This window comes from Ranitomeya variabilis, chromosome 3 (assembly GCF_051348905.1).
Source record: "Ranitomeya variabilis isolate aRanVar5 chromosome 3, aRanVar5.hap1, whole genome shotgun sequence".
In the NCBI taxonomy this organism is placed as follows: domain Eukaryota; kingdom Metazoa; phylum Chordata; class Amphibia; order Anura; family Dendrobatidae; genus Ranitomeya; species Ranitomeya variabilis.
Window position 1 is genome coordinate 636,212,926 of NC_135234.1, and position 22,813 is coordinate 636,235,738.

General features: G+C 41.1%; 1 protein-coding gene across 2 annotated transcripts in view; it reads right to left on the minus strand.

Moving 5' to 3' along the window:
• Window positions 1-1,164: 1,164 nt before the first annotated feature.
• DGKA (diacylglycerol kinase alpha) overlaps window positions 1,165-22,813 on the minus strand; it is a 221,157-nt gene continuing 199,508 nt past the window's right edge. For both annotated transcript variants that reach the window (XM_077297576.1, XM_077297575.1), the window contains 12 exons: window positions 21,022-21,108; window positions 20,008-20,081; window positions 16,877-16,951; window positions 16,526-16,611; window positions 15,756-15,845; window positions 15,225-15,385; window positions 9,837-9,901; window positions 9,535-9,625; window positions 7,961-8,153; window positions 4,849-4,969; window positions 3,085-3,145; window positions 1,165-1,987 (listed from right to left, as the gene is read on the minus strand). In XM_077297576.1, the coding sequence (XP_077153691.1) occupies window positions 1,910-1,987; window positions 3,085-3,145; window positions 4,849-4,969; window positions 7,961-8,153; window positions 9,535-9,625; window positions 9,837-9,901; window positions 15,225-15,385; window positions 15,756-15,845; window positions 16,526-16,611; window positions 16,877-16,951; window positions 20,008-20,081; window positions 21,022-21,108 (1,182 nt within the window). In that variant the 3' untranslated portion in view covers window positions 1,165-1,909. The remainder of the gene's footprint in view (window positions 1,988-3,084; window positions 3,146-4,848; window positions 4,970-7,960; window positions 8,154-9,534; window positions 9,626-9,836; window positions 9,902-15,224; window positions 15,386-15,755; window positions 15,846-16,525; window positions 16,612-16,876; window positions 16,952-20,007; window positions 20,082-21,021; window positions 21,109-22,813) is intronic.

A 22,813-nucleotide genomic window follows, 5' to 3' on the forward strand; every position in this document is an offset into this window, starting at 1 on the left:
CCATGTAGTATATAGAAGCCATGTAGTATATAACACAGCCCAAGTAGTATTTAGCAGTGTGGGCACCATATCCCTGTTAAAAAAAATTAAAATAAAAAATAGTTATATACTCACCCGCCGGGATCCAGCGAAGCTCTGGCAATGCGCGCGCGGCTGCCGCCATCTTCCGTTCCCAGGACGCATTGTGAAATTACCCAGATGACTAAGCAGTCTTGCAAAACCGCAAGTCTTCTGGGTAATTTTGCAATGCAACTCTGGGAACGGAAGATGGCGGCAGGCGCGAGCGCATCGTCAAACGACGGAAGGTGAGAATAGCAGGTTTTTTGTTTTTTTATTATTTTGAACATTAGATCTTTTTACTATTGATGCTGCATAGGCAGCATCAATAGTAAAAAGTTGGGGACACACAGGGTTAATAGCAGCAGTAACGGAGTGCGTTACCGCGGCATAACGCGGTCCGTTACCGCTGGCATTAACCCTGTGTGAGTGGTGACCGGAGGGGAGTATAGAGCGGGTGCCGGGCACTGACTGCAGGGGAGTAGGGAGGGACTAATCGGACTGTGCCCATCGCTGATTGGTCACGGCAGCCATGACAGGCATCTGGCGAGACTAATCAGCGACGCGGGATTTCCGTTACAGAAGTTGCCGACAGAAAGACGGAAGTACCCCTTAGACAATTATATATATAGATTTGTTTGCTTAGATATCCAGCTTTGTTGGTACATACTCGGAGTGTACTACCTGATTTTTTACTATCAATTTTTCAATTAACTTTTGTCCCCCATGTAGTAAAAACTGCAAGTAAATAAAGGGCTATTCCCAGCTTAAATATTTGGTATTTCCACTAAACGTGCCATAAATATTTGATAGGTAAGGGGTCCAAGAGGTCGGACCTATTAGGAGAACGCAGGTTTTGCTATTTACGGCAGCTTCTGTTCTTAGAAGATGGCCTCACATACGCACAACCATCTCCATTGAAGCCTATCAGCAACAGTTATGACATACGAACGTTTATACACATCCTGAAAAGTCAAGTTAGACTGTAGTATAAGACAAAACAAAAATGATAATGGTGAAACTGAAATGTTTTCATATCAAACACAGACAGATGAATAGTGGAAAGTAATGTAAAGACAAGTTGTTTATTACAATGGAGTAGTCATCGGCATTTGTTGGATTGTTTTATTTCCTACTGCTTATATACGGTAATTCTCTAAATCAAATTTGGCAACGTATATATTCATTCTCAATATAAGCATCATAAGTTAAAAAATATAAATAAAAACAGTGCAATGTGATCTGTTGTCCCAAGTCTGTGGTTCGTACCCATTTCAGCTGCAATAAAAGATAGGAAGTGGTCACCTTCTTCATATCCTGCTGCTGTATACTATATATGTTGGAAAGTTCATATATGATATGTTATTTCCTACGCAAAATATCTAAAGCTTTTCTGTATTCTAAAAATATCAGATATTGTAAACATACATACAATATATATATATATAGATATCTTTTTTTTTTATCTTGGAACAAGGCAGTGGAAAATATATCCTTATCCTAAAATTGGTGCTATAGGGTTATCAGTACTATAGAATCGCTTTTTAAGAGTATGCTAAATGAAACATGCTGAAAGGGTAGCTAGAGGTCAGTTATCTAAATATCTGTGTTGTCATACAATATAAGGTAGTCCTAGGAAAGAGGAGGTTCACTTTTCTGATGTCCTGATTGTAGTCTTTGACTGCTCAGCTGGTATGTAAGCTGGTCAGAAGTATTGGAGATGGCAGGAAGGCCATCCCTAAAGTTTGGACAGAACAAGAAGACTCTGAGGGTAAAAAGTTAAGTTTATGGTTCATGGATACTTGGTTCCTACAGTAGATCAATAGATATTAGGGTCTCAAATGCTTAACTGTTACTTAGAAAAAAAGCTTGAAGAACGTGGTGGAGGGGCCAACAACATTGGTGCCTGGTTCTTGTGAGTGATCTTAATCTGAAAGACAAAAGTAATCAATCAGGACATGAAAGAAATGCACAAACCAATCCACATAGAACAATAAGCAGGAGACTCTGTTCACACCAGCTCTACTCAGTCTACAATTATTTAACAGGTATCGGCCATACTGAGTGCAAGAAAAGTAAAACATGCTACACTATTCTTTCTGCCAACACTGATGGAGCAACTGACTGGCAATCTTAATGCCAATGTGAACAGAGTCAGTTTTACATAGAAACAGGAACATTACTTATAGGTTTCTAAACTTTAATTCAAGGCAATACTTTTAAGACTGCAGGAATAGAAAACAACAAGCCCAACAATACTCACCCTCCCCAAGTCCTGGGCTGCATTTCTGCCACTGACCCTGGTCTTTGTTGACAAGCTGCAGCAGGGACGTCACAACAACAACACACATAACCGCTGCAGCAAATCACTGGGCTCAAAGGTGTACAGCTTGAGACCATTGAGGACAGTTATTGGAAGCAGTGATCATGTGGGTAGACGAGAAAACCATTGTTGCACCAAAGTAAGCAAGGACCAACAGGTGAGATTTATCAGGTGAGTAAGTGTTGCTATTTTATGGTTTTCCTCCATTTATCCAATTATGTTCCGATCTTGGGAAGCCCTGCACTTTATGCCACATCCCTAGGAGAGGCCAGCAATGATTATTAAATTACTACCTAACTGCTAACACTCATTGGACATAGAAATTGTAGCATCTCTGGCTCTGCAGAGCAATGCAGCACAGTCTAATTCAAAAGCCGTGTTAGGAGTAGTGCAGTGCTTTACTAGAACTATCATTCTTTGCAGATTCCAGTGGTCTACTCCACCAATAAGTATATTATGGTATTGTTTAATAATGGAACAATCTCTCTCCATTCCAAAAAGGAGGTTGTGGTTTTCACAAACTGTGATCTTCAGAATAATTGAAAATGGGGTCCAAATTGCCCAATCAAGTCTCTACATACAAAGTTGTATTCTCTTAGCACTAGTAGGTGAATATAGTAACCCTGATAATGGTGCAATGCAATCCTAACAGAAAAGACTGTTACGGCAAATAATAATTTCCATAGAAGAGAGAGCGTTCTTACTATGCACGGCGGCTGCATCCAGGGCTCCCCATCAATCTGCATTGGAAGTGGCTTTGTGGTTCTATGAAAAGTAGAAACGTTTTAGGTAAGGCAGAATACAAGCAGCCAGGAACTACACTTAGGACATTATTTATGAACCTATTTAGAGATGAAAATTACTTTGTTGGCCTATGCACTGTATTGATACAAAAGGGATGTTCTACGTTGCAATATAATAGTTTTCTTTGCAGGTTCACGTGCCCTATGACACTAAAATTAATCAGGTTGTTTTATGTTTCTCTAAGATTTATTAATAGAGATGGGCGAACCTGAACAGTAAAGTGTTACTGTTCAGGTTCGACCCCCCGAACACCAGGTGTTTCTCATGCTGTCATGTGCATCAATCATTGATGATTGATCAGCAGCAAAATCATTGGCCAGAGACGTGTTTCTCACACTGTTAAATGACTGCGTGAGCACGGAGGTATAAAAGGTTGACCTTCGGTGACTGGCGTGGGCTGATGGGACTACAGATCCCATCATCTTACTCCTGCTGCCGTTAATAATAGCGAGAGCAGACAGCGGCTGATGGGAATATTCATCAGCTGGTGCCTGAGCTTTAAATAAATAATTTTTACAAAAAGGTGTGGGTTTCCCTATATTTTTAATAACCAGACAGGAAAACTGACAGCTGGGGCTGCAACCCTCAACTGTCATCTTTAACAATGTTGGTTATCAAGAATGGAGGGATCCCCACGCTGTTTTTAAATTATGTAAATAAATCATTTTAAAAAACGGAGTGGGGTCCCCTTCATTTTTGACAACTAGCCAAGCTAAAGCAGCCAACTGGGCGCTGGTATTCTCAGGCTGGTAAGGGGCCATGGATATTGGCCCCTCTGCATAAAAATAGCCGCCCTCAGCTGCAATTCTGGCGCTTTGCCTGGCTCTTCCCACTTGCCCTGTGGCGGTGGCAAGTGGGGTTCATATTTGTGGAGCTGATGTCACCTTTGTATTGTCTGGTGACATCAAGTCCACGGCATAGTAATGGAGAAGTGTCTATAAGGTGAGGCGCACTGGATGTTCAGGCCCCCCATTCAAGTGAATAGGGTCCGAGTTTGGGTACTGTTCTGGTACCTGAACCAGAACTTTTTTTAACTCTTCGGCCAAATCCGAACATCCAGAGGTTCGCCCATCTCTATTTATTAATCCATTAATTTACAAAGTAAAAACCCCACATACTACAAACTGAATAGTTTCTTTATCTTTGTGAACACATGAAAATAACAATGTACAAATTGCTGTTTTGTGTTCGTCCCGTATGTCAAAAGAAATAGAATAAAAGTGTATTTACTTGGAAAGTGGAAATACAAAATTAAATAATTTATAAAAAGATCTTATATTCTGAAAATGGAAAGAAAACTTTATAAATTAGCCATTGCTGTAACCATAACAGTGCGCACAATAGTTATTTGTGACAGCTACTTAAAAAATATTAAAAAAACCAACAAAACAATGGTGAACTTTCTATTGGTTTCCATCCCGCCTTCAAAAATAAGAATAAAAGTTATTAAATGCTTATCTAACCTTAAATTATGGTTTTAAATCTACAACTTACTATGAATAAAACAAGCCGTTATAAAGCAATTTTGAAGGAAAGGATATGCACAAAATTAAATTATTTAAATTATTATATAATCTTTTTTTAATATACATTTTACATAAAAAACCTAAAGTCAAGTTTTAATCCAAACAAAAGGGAAAATCAAACACTAACAAGAAACTCACCGAATAATAAGCTCTGAGCATTTAGCCAGTCTTTTTCTTGCACTTTTCAGTCCTGTATAAATCTGGCCCATCTCAATGGCTCCCTCCAATCCCACAACTTCTAGCCTCTTATCACTAAGATCTGTCGTTAGAGAAAAAATGTGCAATAAATAAAATCTCCTATGATTATTTATTAGAAGTATATCAGAATCTCTGATTATTGGCATCTATTATTGTCAGCTGCTTTTATTTATCTCTCATCTATACCATCAACAATACAATCATCAATTAAATTCAGTGACTTTGGCAAAGTTAATAGAGGGTTATATTGGTTATATCAAAAAATCCCGCTAAATCAGTATCTTGTCTAGAAATAATTTGTTGTGTCACACAGCCTACAAGGTGTTTGGATTCTAAGGGCTCACTCACACTAGAATATAAATAACAGCTCTGATGTTGCTCCTGAAAATTTGGAACCCGTATGTTTCACCTTATGTCATACGAGTGCTATGCGTGTGTGCGATTTTATTTCCTCACCTAGCATCCGTATGACATGCGTATGCAATGCGTTTTTAACATATTTTACATACTGTAATCTCTATGTAATTTAAAGATAGTTTTCTAACTAATAAAGCAATTTTACATACAGAATACAGATATAGATAGATCGTTAGATAGATAAAAGCACAGAGATAGATAGCTGTCAGATATTTAATAAGTTATGTGGAGCTTACCCATCAGGTTTTTAGGAATAAATGTAAAAAAATGTTGCCCCCCCCCCCTCTATTTTAATAACCAGCTAAGGGAAACAGATGTGAGCTGGTCTTATTAGTCTGGGAATGGGCCAATAACTATGGAGCTTCCTAGCCTATTAATATTAGCTCACAGCTGCCTGCTTAGCCTTTACTGGTTATCAAAAAGAGGGGAATCTAAAAAAAATGTTGCATGGCCCCCCTATTTTTAATAACCAGCAAAGGGTAAGCAGACAGCTGTGGGCTGATATTAATAGGTTGGGAAGGTCCATGCATATAGGCTGGAAAGGACCATGGATATTGGCCCCTATCCAGCCTAATAAGACCAGCACTCAGCCACTCCAGAAATGGAGCATCCATTTGATGTGATAATTCTGGCGTTTAGCCTCGACTCTTCCCGATTGCCCTGGTGCATTGGCAATCGAGGTAATGATTTTGGAGTTGATGTGAGCTGTGTAATGTCTGCTGACATAAAGCACAGGGGTAAGTAATGGAGAGGTGTCAAACACCCCCATTACTAACACCGTAGTCAAAAGAAAGAAACACACACAAACAACATCATTTATTTGTAAAAAGAACTCCTTGACAATTTCCCTCTTTCCCCCATTTATTTCCACAAAAGGAATTCACAGTGTTTGCAGTAAACGTCACAGTGTGAGAGCTGGAGACTGGAGTGACAGCCAATGCCAGTTCTCACACTGTGACAAGCGGTGACGTCAGTAAGGTTACCGCAAGTCACAGCCGCTGAACCATGGTAACCAGTAAAGGCTGAGAGATGGTGTTATTAGGCTGGGAAGGGCCCAATATCCATGAACCAGCCTATTAACATCAGCCTGCAGCTGTCTGCTTAGCTCTTGCTAGTTATTAAAAATAGGGGGAACCCCACATAATTTTTTTTAGTTAATAACCAGTAAAGTCTAAGCTGACAGCTGTGATCGGATATTAATAAGCTGGGATGCTCAATGCTTATTGGCCCCTTCCCAGACTAATAAGACCAGTTCACAGCTGTCTGTTTTCCTTTAGCTGGTTATTAAAAATAGGGGGACCCTACACCATTTTTTTATTTATTTATTATCTAAATACAAGTAAGGAAAACTACACACGAAGAGCACTGATTATATCCTTCACTGACTTATTTCTATCTATCTATTCTATCTACCGTATTTTCTGGTGTATAAGACGACTGGGCGTATAAGACGACCCCCAACTTTTCCATATAAAATATGGAATTTGGGATATGCCTGCTGTATAAGACGGGGGTCATCTTATACACCCAGTCATCTTATAGGGCGTGTGGTTCCCAGGGTCTGAAGGAGAGGAAACTCTCCTTCAGGCCCTGGGATCCATATTCATGTGAAAAATAAAGAATAAAAATAAAAAATATGTATATACTCACCCCTCCGAGAAGCCTGGCTGTCACTGTTGCAAGCGTCTGCCTCCGTTCCTAAGAATTGCAGAGCATGAAGGACCCTCGATGACGTCGCGGTCTTGTGATTGGTCTGTGACCGCTCATGTGACCGGTCACCTGACTGTGACGTCATCGAAGGTCCTTCACGCTCTGCAATTCTTAGGAAAGGAGGCAGACGCTTGCAGCAGTGACAGCCAGGCTTCTCGGAGGGGTGAGTATATACATATTTTTTATTTTTATTCTTTATTTTTTACATGAATATGGATCCCAGGGCCTGAAGGAGAGTTTCCTCTCCTTCAGACCCTGGGAACATCCAGGATCGCTCCCTGCACATGCCGTACCTGGCGTATAAGACGACCCCCGACTTTTGGGACAATTTTTAGGGGTTAAAAAGTCGTCTTATACGCCGGAAAATACGGTACATATATTCTATTCTGGTGGTTGGGGCTTTGAATTTACTGTACTTGGCTGATGAAATGTCGGGTTTCCTTTGAGATGTGTGGGTAAAAATTAGACAACACATGCATGATCCATGCGCTGTGTGATTCTTTTTTCTCTCACCCATTTACTTGCATTGGTGAGTGCAATCCAATTCTCACAGACAATCACAACATGCTGTGATTTTTTTCTCAGTCCAATCGAGTGGAGAAAAAAAACTGCAGATCAGCATTGGCTCATTTACTAACATTGGTCAGAGAGCAATGCGATGTTTTCACTACACTCCTGCGTTTTATACTCCAGTGTGAGCAAGCCCTAATAATGACCCTTCGTCAGGTAAGTTTGCACTGATGCGTTTTTCATCAACTGTTTAAAACTGCTGCCCTAAGACAGCTCCCATTTTATCTTTCTCCTGCCCACCATTTTCACTTTTCTTATTTAGATTCAAGGTTGTTCCTTAGAAATATTTCTTTATTTATATTACAATACTCAATATTACTATTATAATAAATAATGAGAAGCTCATTAATCTCACCTTGAACACATGACTTTAAAGCCTCCGGATCAGTGATAGCTTCAGGTAGATTCTGACTGGAAGCATTTCGGGGTTCTCCCAATGGTTTCCTTGTCTCTCCCCACAGATTGGAGCCACCATGCATACTAGGAATATTAATAACTGCAATGCCTTCAAGGGACACTGAACTAAGATCCAAGAGGGACCCACAGCACTGTGGAAGGTACAACAACAATTTGTTTTCTTAATGGTCATCATGTAATATATGTTGGTAAAGATAAATATGAACCTTTCATTACAGAATTGAGAAAAAGTATTTAACCTGTGTAGATTACGGACCCATAGGCCTCTGTTTGATAGTACCGTATATGGAGCCTATGTGAGAAACAATATCCTGTGCTTCTAGCGTGGAATACCTGCATAATATACCATGTGTTGGTAGCATAGGAATGTACATGAGCCCCAAATCAGTAACAGGTGGTTATAAAATCTGACATTACCGCTATGTATACATGCACTGATTTTCTGCACTAAATAACATGCTATGTCATTGTGGAGATCGGTAGATTCAGATTTCTATTCTATTTCCGATTTTGAAATGTATTTCTTACTACTGGAGACTACAGAAAATAAAGTATTGTATATTTCCACAGTTCTAAGTAATACTTAGCGAACTAACATTTGAAGGGTTATTCTCAACTATAAAAGGCAAAACTACAAAGTGCTTCTCATCAAGAATGATTTTTTATTTTATATTTTACTGCTTGATTCCTAGGCCAGAGCTGACATCTACAAGCATTGGCAAAATTTGCACTGTGCTTAAAACCTCTTTCCAAGAGCTTGTTCTGAAGCTTGCTGGATTACAGGAGCCCAATGTTGCCTTCCGAACCAGCCAGTTTATCTCCGCTGCTCCTCCCGTGCTGTCCCTGCTCCAGACCAGTTACCCGCCACACTCCATAAAAGTAAATACTGACTTAAAGGGAATCTGTCATCAGGATTTCATCCCCCAGAATGAGTTTTATCCACTTGTAGCTCTTTCAGAGACAAATCTAGCAATAGCTTTATGTGGCCAGTCCGTCCCTCTGTTCACGAGAATCAGAGTTTGACAGGATATGCTAATGATGCTCCAGTATTTCTGGCGTGTGGAAGCACTCCTCAGTTTCGGGAACTCTGGCTTTATTCCCTACACTGCATGCTCCTGCTTGTCTGACAGCTCCATTGCTGGGTAACTTCAAGCAAAAAAGTTGTCAGTCAAACAGGAGGAGGCAGCGCTGTCTGGGGAATTGAGCCGGAGACAGACTTAGGAAGTGCTTCTATGCGGCAAAAGCACTTCAGTGTCATTTGTGTATCTATTAAAATGCTGCTTTTTCAGGAAAAGAGGAACAAAGGGTCATGTAAAGGTATTTCTAAATTTGTTTTTGAAAGAGCTACATCTTTTAGAAACAGTAGTGATGCAGTGCTACCTTATTATGAAAACCCAGACTAAAATTAATGGTAGAAGTCTCTGTATTTTCCAACTGAATCAACATCATACAACAATTTCTCCAAGAAACAATTCATACCAAATTTAAATGCCCGCTGATAGGAACACTAACCTCAATTGTCACATACTCCTTCAATTTCTTACATGTAGAGAAAACTGTTTCTGATGTAGCAAACTCAAAATACCAGAGTTTATTCTTCATCCTATAAAGAACACATCACACCAGCAGGTTATTCAATCATTCACGGGCCTCTTGTGTTCAAGAAGAACCAGCAACGGAGAAGCCTTGAACTTCAGCAACTTAGGATCGATGAATGTATTACAATAATCTTTTCATATTTTAATTTAAACTATATGTCTTTTTATGTAATTCTTGTCTCCTTAAAAAGTGTATAGCAAATATATAATTGTCACCTGCTGTTGAATTTCTCAGGATATTTCTCCCTCATAACATGAAACCGATGAGCGATGGAAGCATCCTGCAGAAAGAACACACGATCAGACATGTTTTTTGATGAATTGATGAATGCTGCACATCTGTGGCACATTACAATGTGGAACCTGCAATTGGAAAACTTTAGGTAAATAAGTTGCAGAGGTTCTATCTTAAAAGCTCCTTTTTGTGATACAAAATGTTGCTTGTGTCTCAGACAGCAGTGAATTAGGCTATCTCCCTAAGTCAGACTCAGCTTCTGTGCGGGGATTTTACTAGATAAATCAGTTATTAGCTGTCACTGTGAGGAAATTCAGAACACTTGCTGGAGAGACCGATGCAGCAGGTTGAGTAGGTTTAAAAAAAAAATATTTTATCAATGAGTATGGGGTCCTAACACGGTGTATAATGGGATGTGGGGATCTCACTTGTATTAATTATTAATTGTATTTGACTGATCAAACTGTGAGGAGGGATATTTGGGAACCTTTATATTGTGCGGATGGCAGTGTGGGGGCCATTATACTGTGTGGGGGTCTGTGTGAAGGTCATTATGCCGGGTTTGGGGCCCATTTACTGTGTGGAGGGTTGAGTGCATGCCATTTTACTGTGTAAAGGACTGTATGGGTGCCATTATACTATGTTGAGGGCTGCATGGGTGTCATTGCACTTTGTGGAGGGCTGTGGGGGGGACATTATAGTGTGTGGAGGACTGTGTAGAGCCATTACATTGTCTGGAGCTATTCTAAAGTGTGGGAGTCATTATATTGTGTGGAGTGGGTGGCATGGGAATCGTTATTCTGTGGTGGGGGGGCTGCGTGGGGGACATTATACTGTGTGCATGCCATTATATCATGTGGATGGGAGTCTGGGTTATCATACGGTGTTGTAAATACTGTAGCGGCCATCATACTGTGTTGTGGGACTGTGGGGCTATCATACTGTTATGTGGAGGCTACTGTGGCCAGGGCTGTGGAGTCGGTAAGTCAACCCACCGACTCTGACTCCTCAATTTCACTGACTTCCAACTCTAACTCCACAGCACTGCCTCACTACTGAGCATGTACATAAAGTGCAGCACTTATTCATCTCAACTAAAAACCGAGATCCTTAGATCAAGAACAGAAGAGACATTAGTAGGACATTTCATAACTTTCCCAAATTATTATGAAAACATTTACAGCACATCCTGCATTGATCTACTGTACCCAATTAATTATATATTTTAGCAGTCGGAGTCGGTCCATTTTATACCGACTCCAACTCCAACTCCACCAAAATGGACACCAACTCCGACTCCACAGACCTAATTGTGGCATCATACTTTATGGTGGCCAAATTAATTTGTAAGTGCCGCAATACATGTCCCTCTCATTGTCTTAAAAAGTTGGGAGATATGACTTTCTGTTATTTTGCCTATGTACTGTGACTCCGCCGAATATATTTGTAGACTTTTGTTGGGTGGTGTGGGAGGGTGGGTTGTGGTTAGGTGTGATGGTGTCTAGGACCTCTGCTATTGGGCACTATGATTTCTTTCTATGACCTCATCTAAACTGTATGATATAAATAATTAAATCAATTTCACTGTTATTCTGCTCACTCACAAATATAATCTATAAAAAAAGCTCTGTTCAGTTAACTCCTCCTGTTTTCAAGGGCTATAACCATCTTTATATTTTGATATTGTTAAATAGTGCTTGTAAAAACAAATACTTTTGCAGTTTGCGGTTTATTAAAAAAAGAATCTTGATATAGTAACACTTTTCTTTTATCACTGCATACAGCTTGCTGCCTAGGTTTCTGATCTCCGCTTAGGTCTAGTAGTAGTGGCCAAACACACAGTGCTTACATGCTCTTTTGTATTGCACTTGTAGGCATTGCTTTGAAGCTGGACAATGTTGCTGGTGTTAGCTGTTAACTCCTAATCTCAGCCAGCTTCAGTACAGTGCTTACAAGCTAGACTTCAGCAGTGGTGGTTGGTCTAATAGGCAACAAGATGTAAACAAAAGAAAAGCGTTAATATCTCAAGAACATCTGCAAAGTTTGATAAACAGTAATTTGAAAAAGTGCTTGCTTTTACAAGCCCTACCTCACAATATCCATCTATGAAGATGTGATTAACACTTTAAAATCAGTTACAATCCAAAGTAAGTTTCACGTAGCGACAAGGGACTGTGGGCACCTTCCTGGTCCCTTGAACTAGGGGTACCCTAGTCAATCCCTGCCCCGGATTACCCCAAATTGTGGAGGTGCCAGGGGCCCATATCTATCTATGCTCCTAACTTAACCCTTATCTGATTCCTCCCCCACCCAGGGAGGTGAGGGGCCAAAGTGTATAGGAAAACACTAACCAGACAGACAGGGGTAAACAGACAGGGATAAAAGAAAACTACAATTACACAAATACACTCACAAAACAACAGAGTGGGAAACCGGTATAGGAAGGGAAAACCAAATATGAGAGGATAAGGATAAACACGTAAGCCAATTCCACTCAGCAATCTCGAGAAAAAGTCTGCAACCGCCAACTCTAAACACTGAATTATTTCCTTCAACACCAGACCAGGAAGTAAAATAATCACTGGCAACTCCCAAGGGCCAGTGGCGAGCATATACAGTGCCTACAAGTAGTATTCAACCCCCTGCAGATTTAGCAGGTTTACACATTTGGAATTAACTTGGCATTGTGACATTTGGACTGTAGATCAGCCTGGAAGTGTGAAATGCACTGCAGCAAAAAAGAATGTTATTTCTTTGTTTGTTTGTTTTTTAAATTGTGAAAAGTATTTTCAGAGGGTCATTTATTATTCAACCCCTCAACCCACCAGAATTCTGTTTGGTTCCCCTAAAGTATTAAGAAGTAGTTCAGGCACAAAGAACAATGAGCTTCACATGTTTGGATTAATTATCTCTTTTTCCAGCCTTTTCTGACTATTTAAGACCCTCCCCAAACTTGTGAACAGCACTCATACATGGTCAACATGGGAAAGACAAAGGAGCATTCCAAGGCCATCAGAGACAAGATCGTGGAGGGTCACAAGGCTGGCAAGGGGTACAAAACCCTTTCCAAGGAGTTGGGCCTACCTGTCTCCACTGTTGGGAGCATCATCTGGAAGTGGAAGGCTTATGGAACTACTGTTAGCCTTCCACGGCCTGGACAGCCTTTGAAAGTTTCCTCCCGTGCCGAGGCCAGGCTTGTCCGAAGAGTCAAGGCTAACCCAAGGACAACAAGGAAGGAGCTCTGGGAAGATCTCATGGCAGTGGGGACATTGGTTTCAGTCAATACCATAAGTAACGTACTCCACCGCAATGGTCTCCGTTCCAGACGAGCCCGTAAGGTGCCTTTACTTTCAAAGCGTCATGTCAAGGCTCGTCTACAGTTTGCTCATGATCACTTGGAGGACTCTGAGACTGACTGGTTCAAGGTTCTCTGGTCTGATGAGACCAAGATCGAGATCTTTGGTGCCAACCACACACGTGACGTTTGGAGACTGGATGGCACTGCATACGACCCCAAGAATACCATCCCTACAGTCAAGCATGGTGGTGGCAGCATCATGCTGTGGGGCTGTTTCTCAGCCAAGGGGCCTGGCCATCTGGTCCGCATCCATGGGAAGATGGATAGCACGGCCTACCTGGAGATTTTGGCCAAGAACCTCCGCTCCTCCATCAAGGATCTTAAGATGGGTCATCATTTCATCTTCCAACAAGACAACGACCCAAAGCACACAGCCAAGAAAACCAAGGCCTGGTTCAAGAGGCAAAAAATCAAGGTGTTGCAGTGGCCTAGTCAGTCTCCTGACCTTAACCCAATTGAAAACTTGTGGAAGGAGCTCAAGATTAAAGTCCACATGAGACACCCAAAGAACCTAGATAACTTGGAGAAGATCTGCATGGAGGAGTGAGCCAAAATAACTCCAGAGACCTGTGCCGGCCTGATCAGGTCTTAGAAAAGACGATTATTAGCTGTAATTGCAAACAAAGGTTATTCCACAAAATATTAAACCTAGGGGTTGAATAATAATTGACCCACACTTTTATGTTTAAAATTTATAAAAATTTAACTGAGCAACAAAACTTTTTGGTTTGTAAGATTTATGCATCTGTTAATAAATCCTGCTCTTGTTTGAAGTTTGAAGGCTCTAACTTATTTGCATCTTATTAAACCTGCTAAATCTGCAGGGGGTTGAATACTACTTGTAGGCACTGTATACCAGAGGAGAGTGGCCAACACAGAACAGCTGAGACAATTCGGGATGGAGAGCTCCAGGAGATCAACTGAACTGATTAACCATTGCCATGACAGAGCAAAGAAAAACCTGCACTGTTTAATAGGATGGTGAAGCAATTCTAATAAGTGCAGGAGTTCGTGTACCCATACCCACGATCTTATGACCCCTCTCTGTCATGATATCCCCGTGACAGTAAGCTTACTTTCAGACATGTTTTAAACTTAGCAAAGCTCCTATAATACAGAGGAACAGTCACTTTTTGCTTCATCAGATTACTGTGCAGTGATGTAAAGCTTGGAGAAAATATATCTGTACACATAGATGACGACAGAGTCTGTATGACAATGCATGGAATCTGTACAGCTCTGTAGTAAACGAGCATATCGTCTTCATGACAGTATTAGGGTATGTGCACACGCTGCGGATTACTCTGCGGATTTTTCCAGACTGATTTTGGTAAATTACAGCGATTTACCGCGATTTTTTTTGCGGATTTTGTGCGGATTACACCTGCGGTTTTACACCTGCGGATTCCTATTATGGAGAAGGTGTAAACCGCTGCAGAATCCGCACAAAGAATTGACATGCTGCGGAATAAACAACGCTATGCTTCCGTGCGTTTTTTCCGCAGCATGGGCACTGCAGAATTTGTTTTCCATAGGTTTGCTTGGTACTGTAAACTCATGGAAAACTGCTGCGAATCCGCAGTGGCTAATCCGCTGCGGATGCGCAGCAAAATCCGCAACGTCTGCACATACCTTTAATGAGCCCTGGAGATTGGAGTCCAAAGTGTAACAATAGCTTAAAGACAATCAACCGTTAAAAATATGGACACATCCATTCCTAAAGGAGTTTTTCTTTTAGTACTATTTTCCATTCTTTAGATTCTTTGCTTTATTAACTTCATTTTTATTCAAATGTATTTTATTTAGGAGTCTTTAGGAGGTGAATGTGGCAGTCAAACTGGCAACCATACAGCATAGAGGAAAATAAATGGTAAATAATTAGATATGGTACTTACAATCATATAATCTTACTCTACACTACTTTTTGCAATGAAAATCTGTATCTCCGTATTCCCTAAATGTCCACGGTCCCCCAAGAAATGCTGATGAGTGCCAACAAATCCGTACGTACCACTCCAATGGAAAAGTAGTTATTGATTATCTCATATGGGACAGGGTCTCCTTTTTCCTCAGTGTTCTCTGGTATCACCTCAATGTTCCATCGGTCCATCAATAATATTGAACTTTTTTCAATATCTTTTAACACTTTAACCAGATTTTCACCATCATATCCTGAAAAGTCAGAAGTTTATATCTGAAGATCAAATTGCATTCACTACATTTATTTATTTTTGAGTTGCTAATAAGGGAGGTACCAAAACCTCCTCCCTAGAGATTTGTTTTGATATTTATTTACAATTGTGTCTTAGTAAAGTGAGAGAAACACTGCAAAAACATCTAATGTAATAAAATACTATTGCTGATCTGTGCATAATAGCAGTATAAATAACAAGTAAATACACAAAGAAATATGGTAATATAGTCAGTTTAAAAAGGCAGAGGGGTCCAGACATAATTTCTGCCCGTCTACCAGATGACAGTACTTTGGTGTGCCATATCTACTGACCAATGGTACAACAAACAGAACATTAAAAAATCTCACCTCCTCCCCATCTGAGACATCGAGCAAGGTCATTCCCTGTACCCAGGGGCAGCACAGCTACAGGAGGCCTTTGTGGGAGATTAGCTTTGTCTAAGAAAGATGAAAAGGAATGACATGATATCTTTTGCTTTATTTTTTTAACATAGGCAAATCTTTTCCCATCATACAGTATATCCTGCTTCCATTGCATGATCCTGGCTATACTTAAGGACTAGTGAGCAGCGAATGTGCTCGGATAAGGTGTTACCCAAGTGTCTTTGGCGTGCTTGCAAAATATGTTCCAGTTCCATCCTTTCATGTGTTGCGGCTGTTGAACAGCCACGAGACATGCAGCCGTGGGGTTTCTAACATAGTATTCGAGCATACTGAAGACACTCAGTTAGCACACGAGCTGCTCAGATAACACCTTCTCCAAGCACATTCGCTCATCACTATTAAGGACACATCTAAGAGTCGATCCCAGTACTATATGAAATAGCGCATGATCTCGCAGTGCAGTAGTCATCATGCTTCATTAATTATGTACAATTTGTTCTGGTAGAAATATAATAATGCAAGTCTAGAATCGTAACACTGTGTCCTTTGATAAAGCATTGTAATTTTGTATCGTTATGTACTTTGAGGATAAGTAATATATATATATTACTACTATATATATATTATTACTTAGATATATATTAATTCAGATAGCACTGGCGGCACTGGTGTTATTAAATGTAATGTTCTTTCACCCTTTAAAAAAGAAAGAAAAAAAAATAACTTGCTCTTACCAATGGCATCCAAAATCCATCCAACAGTACCATCCCCGCCACACACTAAAATCCGATACTCTTGAACATCCCAGAAGAAATTGAGACTAAGGACAAAAAAAAGGAAATTTAAGATTATAAGACAGGATATTAGGTATTAAAAGCTTTCCCCAAAACAACTTATTATAGGATATGTTGTCTAAGAGAGTCAAATGGTTCCATATCTTATCCATAAAGCAAAATGGAAGTTGACTGTGCCCAAACAGACACTTCTCCAACAGGAACATATCCTAGTGGTATAGTGTTGTTTGTGTGAAACCCCTTTAATGTATGCATTTTAATAATTGCATAATTTTACTCGTCTTTTCTTACCCGGGTGAAGGCCCTCCTTTAATTAGATTATACACTTGTCGAGGGTTTAGCAAATACTGAAACTTGCGAAGAACTCTGCAGTGAATATGAGAGAAATTCAGGATTATAACAGGTATGTTTGAGTTATTACAGAATATGTAAATATACCGTATAGTGATGGGTGAGTATACTTGTTACTCGAGATTTTCCAAGCATGCTCAGGTGTTCTCTGAGTATTTGGGAGTGCTCAGAGATTTAGTTTGTGTCGCCGCAGCTGCATGATTTGTGGCTGTTAGACAACCTGGACACATGCAGGGATTGCCTGTTTGTTAGGGAATCCCCATATGTAATCAAGCTGTTTAGCAGTCGAGCATGCCCAAATACTCAGAGACCACCCGAGCATGCTCGGAAAATCTCGAGTAACGCGTATACTCGCTCATCACTAATATTGTATATATATAAATCTGTATAAACGGCAACAAAAGTGTATATTTACTTCTGCATAATAAGTATTGAACCCAATAATATGGTTTAGTGATCGATGGATATTAAAATATACCGTAGTTGTCATGGATTTATGCTGATGTATATAAGAGCTCAAGGTAGTGATTCATTTCTTCAATAAAGGGATCTTTAGAAGCACTTTATTATTACTCAGGATTGATAACATGTCCACCTTTGAACTGCAAAGTTTATTATTATTGTAATTTGTATTTATTTTAAAAGCACCCTTAAGGGGAACCTGTCAGCAGGATTGTGCACAGTAACCTACACACAGTGTCAGGTCGGCACAGTTATATTGAATAAAAAGATTTCCTCCTCCAAGATGGCGCCACCCACGCCTGCGCAATAGCAGCTATCAGCGATCTCCAAGAGCTGCTACTGTGCAGGCGGCGCCATCTTTGAGGAGGAAATCTTTTTTTTTCTTCTCCAGCAAGATGGCGCCGCCGGTACCTGCGCAACAGCAGCTATCAGATCTGTATACACACAGATAGCTGCTACTGCACAGGCACAGCGGGCGCCATTTTCAAATTGATTTATTTTTTTATTTTTTTGCTTGCTCAACTAAATAAGCAAAAGGGATTAAGCGCACAGTAAACATGCGATTATGCTGCAGAGCAGGTGTCACGGCTGGCACCTGCCTGCAGAAGTGTTTTTTTTTCTATTCAGTATGTGCTGGTATTCATTATGCAAACTAAGGGGCAGGTCAGTGAAGGATCAGACCTGTCAGCAGTCTGCATTATAAATATGCAATCAGAGCACCACATACACCAGTCTCGCCTTAGGGCACGAGAATCTCATTAACACAAAACTAAAAATAAAGATTAAGCACAAGGCAGATTTGATCACCCAAGGTATCATTTTATTCAGGATAACGGTGCCGACCTGACACTGTGTGTAGGTTACTGTGCACAATCCTGCTGACAGGTTCCCTTTAACCCCTTAAAAAACAAACATTTAACTTTACTTCACAAAAATTTTACATTAGCCCCCAATTTTTTACAAGGGTAACAAGAGAAAATGAACCTCAAACTTTGTTGTGCAATTTCTGCTGAGTACGCCAATACCTCATATGTGGGTGAAAAGTCCTGTTTGGGCGCATGGCAGGGCTTTGGAAGAGAAGGAGCAAAGCTTTACTTTTTGAATGCAAAAAGGGCTGGAATTGAGAGTGGACGCCCTGTCGCATTTGGAGAACCCCTGATGTGACTAAGCAGTAGAAACCCCACCCCAAGTGACCTCATTTTGGAAACTAGATCCCTTGAGGAATGTCTCTAAATGTGTGGTAGAGCACATTGAATCCCCAGGTGCTCACAGACGTTTATAACATAAAGCCGTAAAAATAGAAAAATCACATTTTCTCACTAAAAATGTCTGTTAGTTTTAACTTTTTTATTTTCACAAGGCTAAAAGTAAAATGGACCTAAAAATTTGTTGTGCAATTTCTCCTCAGTGCGCAAATACCCCATATGTGGTCAAAAACTACTTTTGAGGCACAGTGCAAAGCGGGGACATTGACACCAGCACTGATTGGGCATTGGGCACGTGTCACAACACTGCACGAGAGCCCAGAGACCGCGAGTGCCTACACCGCTGGAACAGCGCCAGCATGGGAGGGGAGTATAGCTTTTTTTTATTTTATTGGGGCCAAACATTTAGTTCAAGAAGCGGTTGTCCTAGTACTGGACAACCCCTTTAAGGGGTTAATTCCAGGGTGCTGTACATGTGTACATAACAAATATTACATTTTAAGTAAACAGACTGTCAGACAGGTCCTGATTGGACCTGCTATCACGGACTTACGATCCACAGGGTATTGGGGGAAAAGACAGTAAGTCAAGGGGTTGCAGTGACTCCGGTACTAGAAAGGTGGCAGAAGGATCATTGCATAGATGAGTTTTCAGGTTCTGCTTGAAGGGTCCAAATATGGGAGATAATAATTGGAGGTGTTGAGGCACTGAGTTCCAAAGGATGGAGAAAGCCTGGCAGAAGTCTTAGAGGCAATTGGGTGAGGAATATAGGAACGCAAAAGACAGAAGGAAGTCTTGTGAGGACAGGAGATTACGTGTGGGAAGGTAATGGGAGATTAGTCTGGAGTCTGGAGATGTATGGGGAGACGGAAGAGCCTTGTCAGTCATTGTTAGATAACACTGGATTCGCTTGTGCATTGGAAGCCACTGTAGGGATTGGCAGAGCAGTAGCTGGGGGACAGGTGGATTCATCAGGCAGCAGAGTTAATGACGAACTGGAGAGGTACGAGTGTTAGCCAGAAAGCCACAGAGGAAGATATTGCAGTAGTCAAGGTGAGAGATGATGAGGGCATGCACCAACATTTATAGTGAAAGATAGGGCTGGTTGGGGGGCTGATGGAGATGGAGGAAAGATGATTGGGTTTGTCCACACTGAGTTTTAGAAAACGTGATGAGAAGAAGAAAGTTATAGCTGATAGACACTCAAATCTATGTAAAATGGCAAAATATTTATGGGGAGAGATAGCTTCTCTGATATCTGTATAGTGGCCAGTGAGACTCTGAGATAGCAAGGAACCAAGTTTTTAAAATTGTGTAGTTTGTTATATATCTATTGAATCAGACTGAATACATATGCAAATAAAAACTTACTTTATGTGTGATACTTAGCTGGAATTCACTCACCTCTCTCCCTGTTTACCTCCACTCTTCGGGTTGACAAAGACAAGTAAAGGGTGAGTATCTGACATTGGTACAATCTGTAAATAAAATAATAATTGCAAATTCAATAATTGTCTTTACATTTTAAAGGAGTTGTTCAACAATCAAAACCTCTCAACTCTGTTATCTCCATCAGTCACATAAACTTTCATCAGAGTGCATGCACAACTGTTGCTCCATTAAAACAGGGGATGAAGGACTCTAACTTTGTGGTGGTCCTGGCAATAAGTAATCAGAAACTTCTCAACCAATTTTTGGATAGGTGATACGTTCTGATCGTGGGGTAACCCACTTTAGGGGGTATCATTAGTGATGAGCGGGTGGTCTCCGAGTATTTATGACTGCTCAGAGATTTAGTTTTCCTCGCAGCAGCTGGATGATTTGCGACCGTTAGACAGTTTGATTACATGTGGGAATTCCCTAGCAACCAGGCAACCCCCACATGTACTCAGGCTGGGTAGCAGCCGTAAATCATTCAGCTGAGGTGATGAAAACTAAATCTCCGAACACTAACAAATACTCAGAGATCACCCGAGCGTGCTCGGGAAACCCGAGCAACGTGTACACTTGCTCATCACTAGTTATCATGAAGACAGTCCATTTCCTTATACTCTATTAAACCATATGTTTGTCATAGATAAAGAATTACTTCTTGTGAGACTCCTTTTTTACATGAACCAGGGTGAAAAGTGACTTTGAGAGATCCTTTCGCTGCATCTGACACATTCAGGAATTACATAGATGACTATTAATTTTAATTTCCTGCATGTAACAATGAACATGTGACCACTGCAGGGAATGCATAGCCAAATGTGGCGTCCATTGGCAACTTCAGTTGATATTCGAGGCTTAGATGAACAGGACCCATCAGCTGATCATAAGGCTGACTCCAGTAATAAGGGTTATCTTTGTGACATTTAAAGTGCAGTACAGCAGTTTACTAGTAACTCCACCATAATGGAGCTGAAGACACCTTACCCGTAATGCCTGTCCCTCTGCTGAACTGAAGCTCTGGGTCATTTCTTCTGGAGCAGCAATAAGATTCTTCTGGCTGTTCTGTCGTTCCTGAGAGTAACAGAAGTAAAATAGGAAAATGTAGTAAATGATACAGAATATTAGCATCTGCATTTAGGACAACATGTGTATAAAAAATTATTACACAGGAGAACCACGAGTCAAAAAATAGCCAAAGGGTTAACAAACTCATGTAATTTATTGAAAATCCAAAAAATGTAATTTTCACATTATAAGTATGAAATGTTACCATATACCGTATATACTCGAGTATAAGCGGAGATTTTCAGCCCAAATTTTTGGGCTGAAAGTGCCCCTCTCGGCTTATACTCGAGTCACGGTCGGCGGTGGGGTCGGCGGGTGAGGGGGAGAGAGCGTGTCGCATACTCACCTAGTCCCGGCGCTCCTGGCGCTCCCCCTGCCTGTCACACTGTCTCCGGGTGCCGCAGCTCTTCCCCTGTTCAGCGGTCACGTGGGACCGCTCATTAGAGAAATGATTATGGACTCCACTCCCATAGGGGTGGAGCCGCAAATTCATTTCTCTAATCAGCGGTGCCAGTGACCGCTGACAGAGGAAGAGCTGCGGCACCCGGAGACAGTGTGACAGGCAGGGGGAGCGCCGGGACTAGGTGAGTATTTTATATTCACCTGTCCACGTTCCACCCGCCGGGCGCCGCTCCGTCTTCCCATCCTCTGGCTCTGACTGTGCAGGTCAGAGGGCGCGATGACGCATATAGTGTGCGCGCCGCCCTCTGCCTGATCAGTCAGTACGGAGAGACGCCGGGACAGGACGCTGAGGAGCTGCAAGCAAGAGAGGTGAGTATGTGGTTTTTTTCTTTATTGCAGCAGCAGCGTTATATATGGCACAGATTTATGTGGAGTATCTATGGGGCAACGGTGCAGAGCATTATATATGGCACAGATTTATGTGGAGTATCTATGGGGCAACGGTGCAGAGCATTATAGATGGCACAGATTTATATGGCACATCTATGGGGCAACGGTGCAGAGCATTATAGATGGCACAGATTTATATGGCACATCTATGGGGCAACGGTGCAGAGCATTATAGATTCCACAGATTTATATGGCACATCTATGGGGCAACGGTGCAGAGCATTATATATGGCACAGATTTATATGGCACATCTATGGGGCAACGGTGCAGAGCACTATATATGGCACAGATTTATATGGCACATCTATGGGGCAACGGTGCAGAGCATTATAGATGGCACAGATTTATATGGCACATCTATGGGGCAACGGTGCAGAGCATTATAGATGGCACAGAGTTATATGGCACATCTATGGGGCAACAATGAACAGTGCAGAGCATATATGGCACTGCTTTATAAGGAGCATCTATGGGGCCATAATGAACAGTGCAGAGCATATATGGCACTGCTTTATATGGAGCATCTATGGGGCCATAATGAACGGTGCAGAGCATTGTATATGGGGCATCTATGGGGCCATAATGAATGGTGCAGAGCATTATATATGGCACAGCTTTATAAGGAGCATCTATGGGGCCATAATGAACGGTGCAGATCATTCTATATGGCACAGCTTTATATGGAGCATCTATGGGGCAATAATCAACGGTATGGAGCATTATATATGGCACAGCTTTATATGGAACCTCCTTTGGGGCAATAATGAACGGTATGGAGCATCTATTTTTATTTTTGAAATTCACCGGTAGCAGCTGTATTTTCCACCCTAGGCTTATACTCGAGTCAGTAAGTTTTCC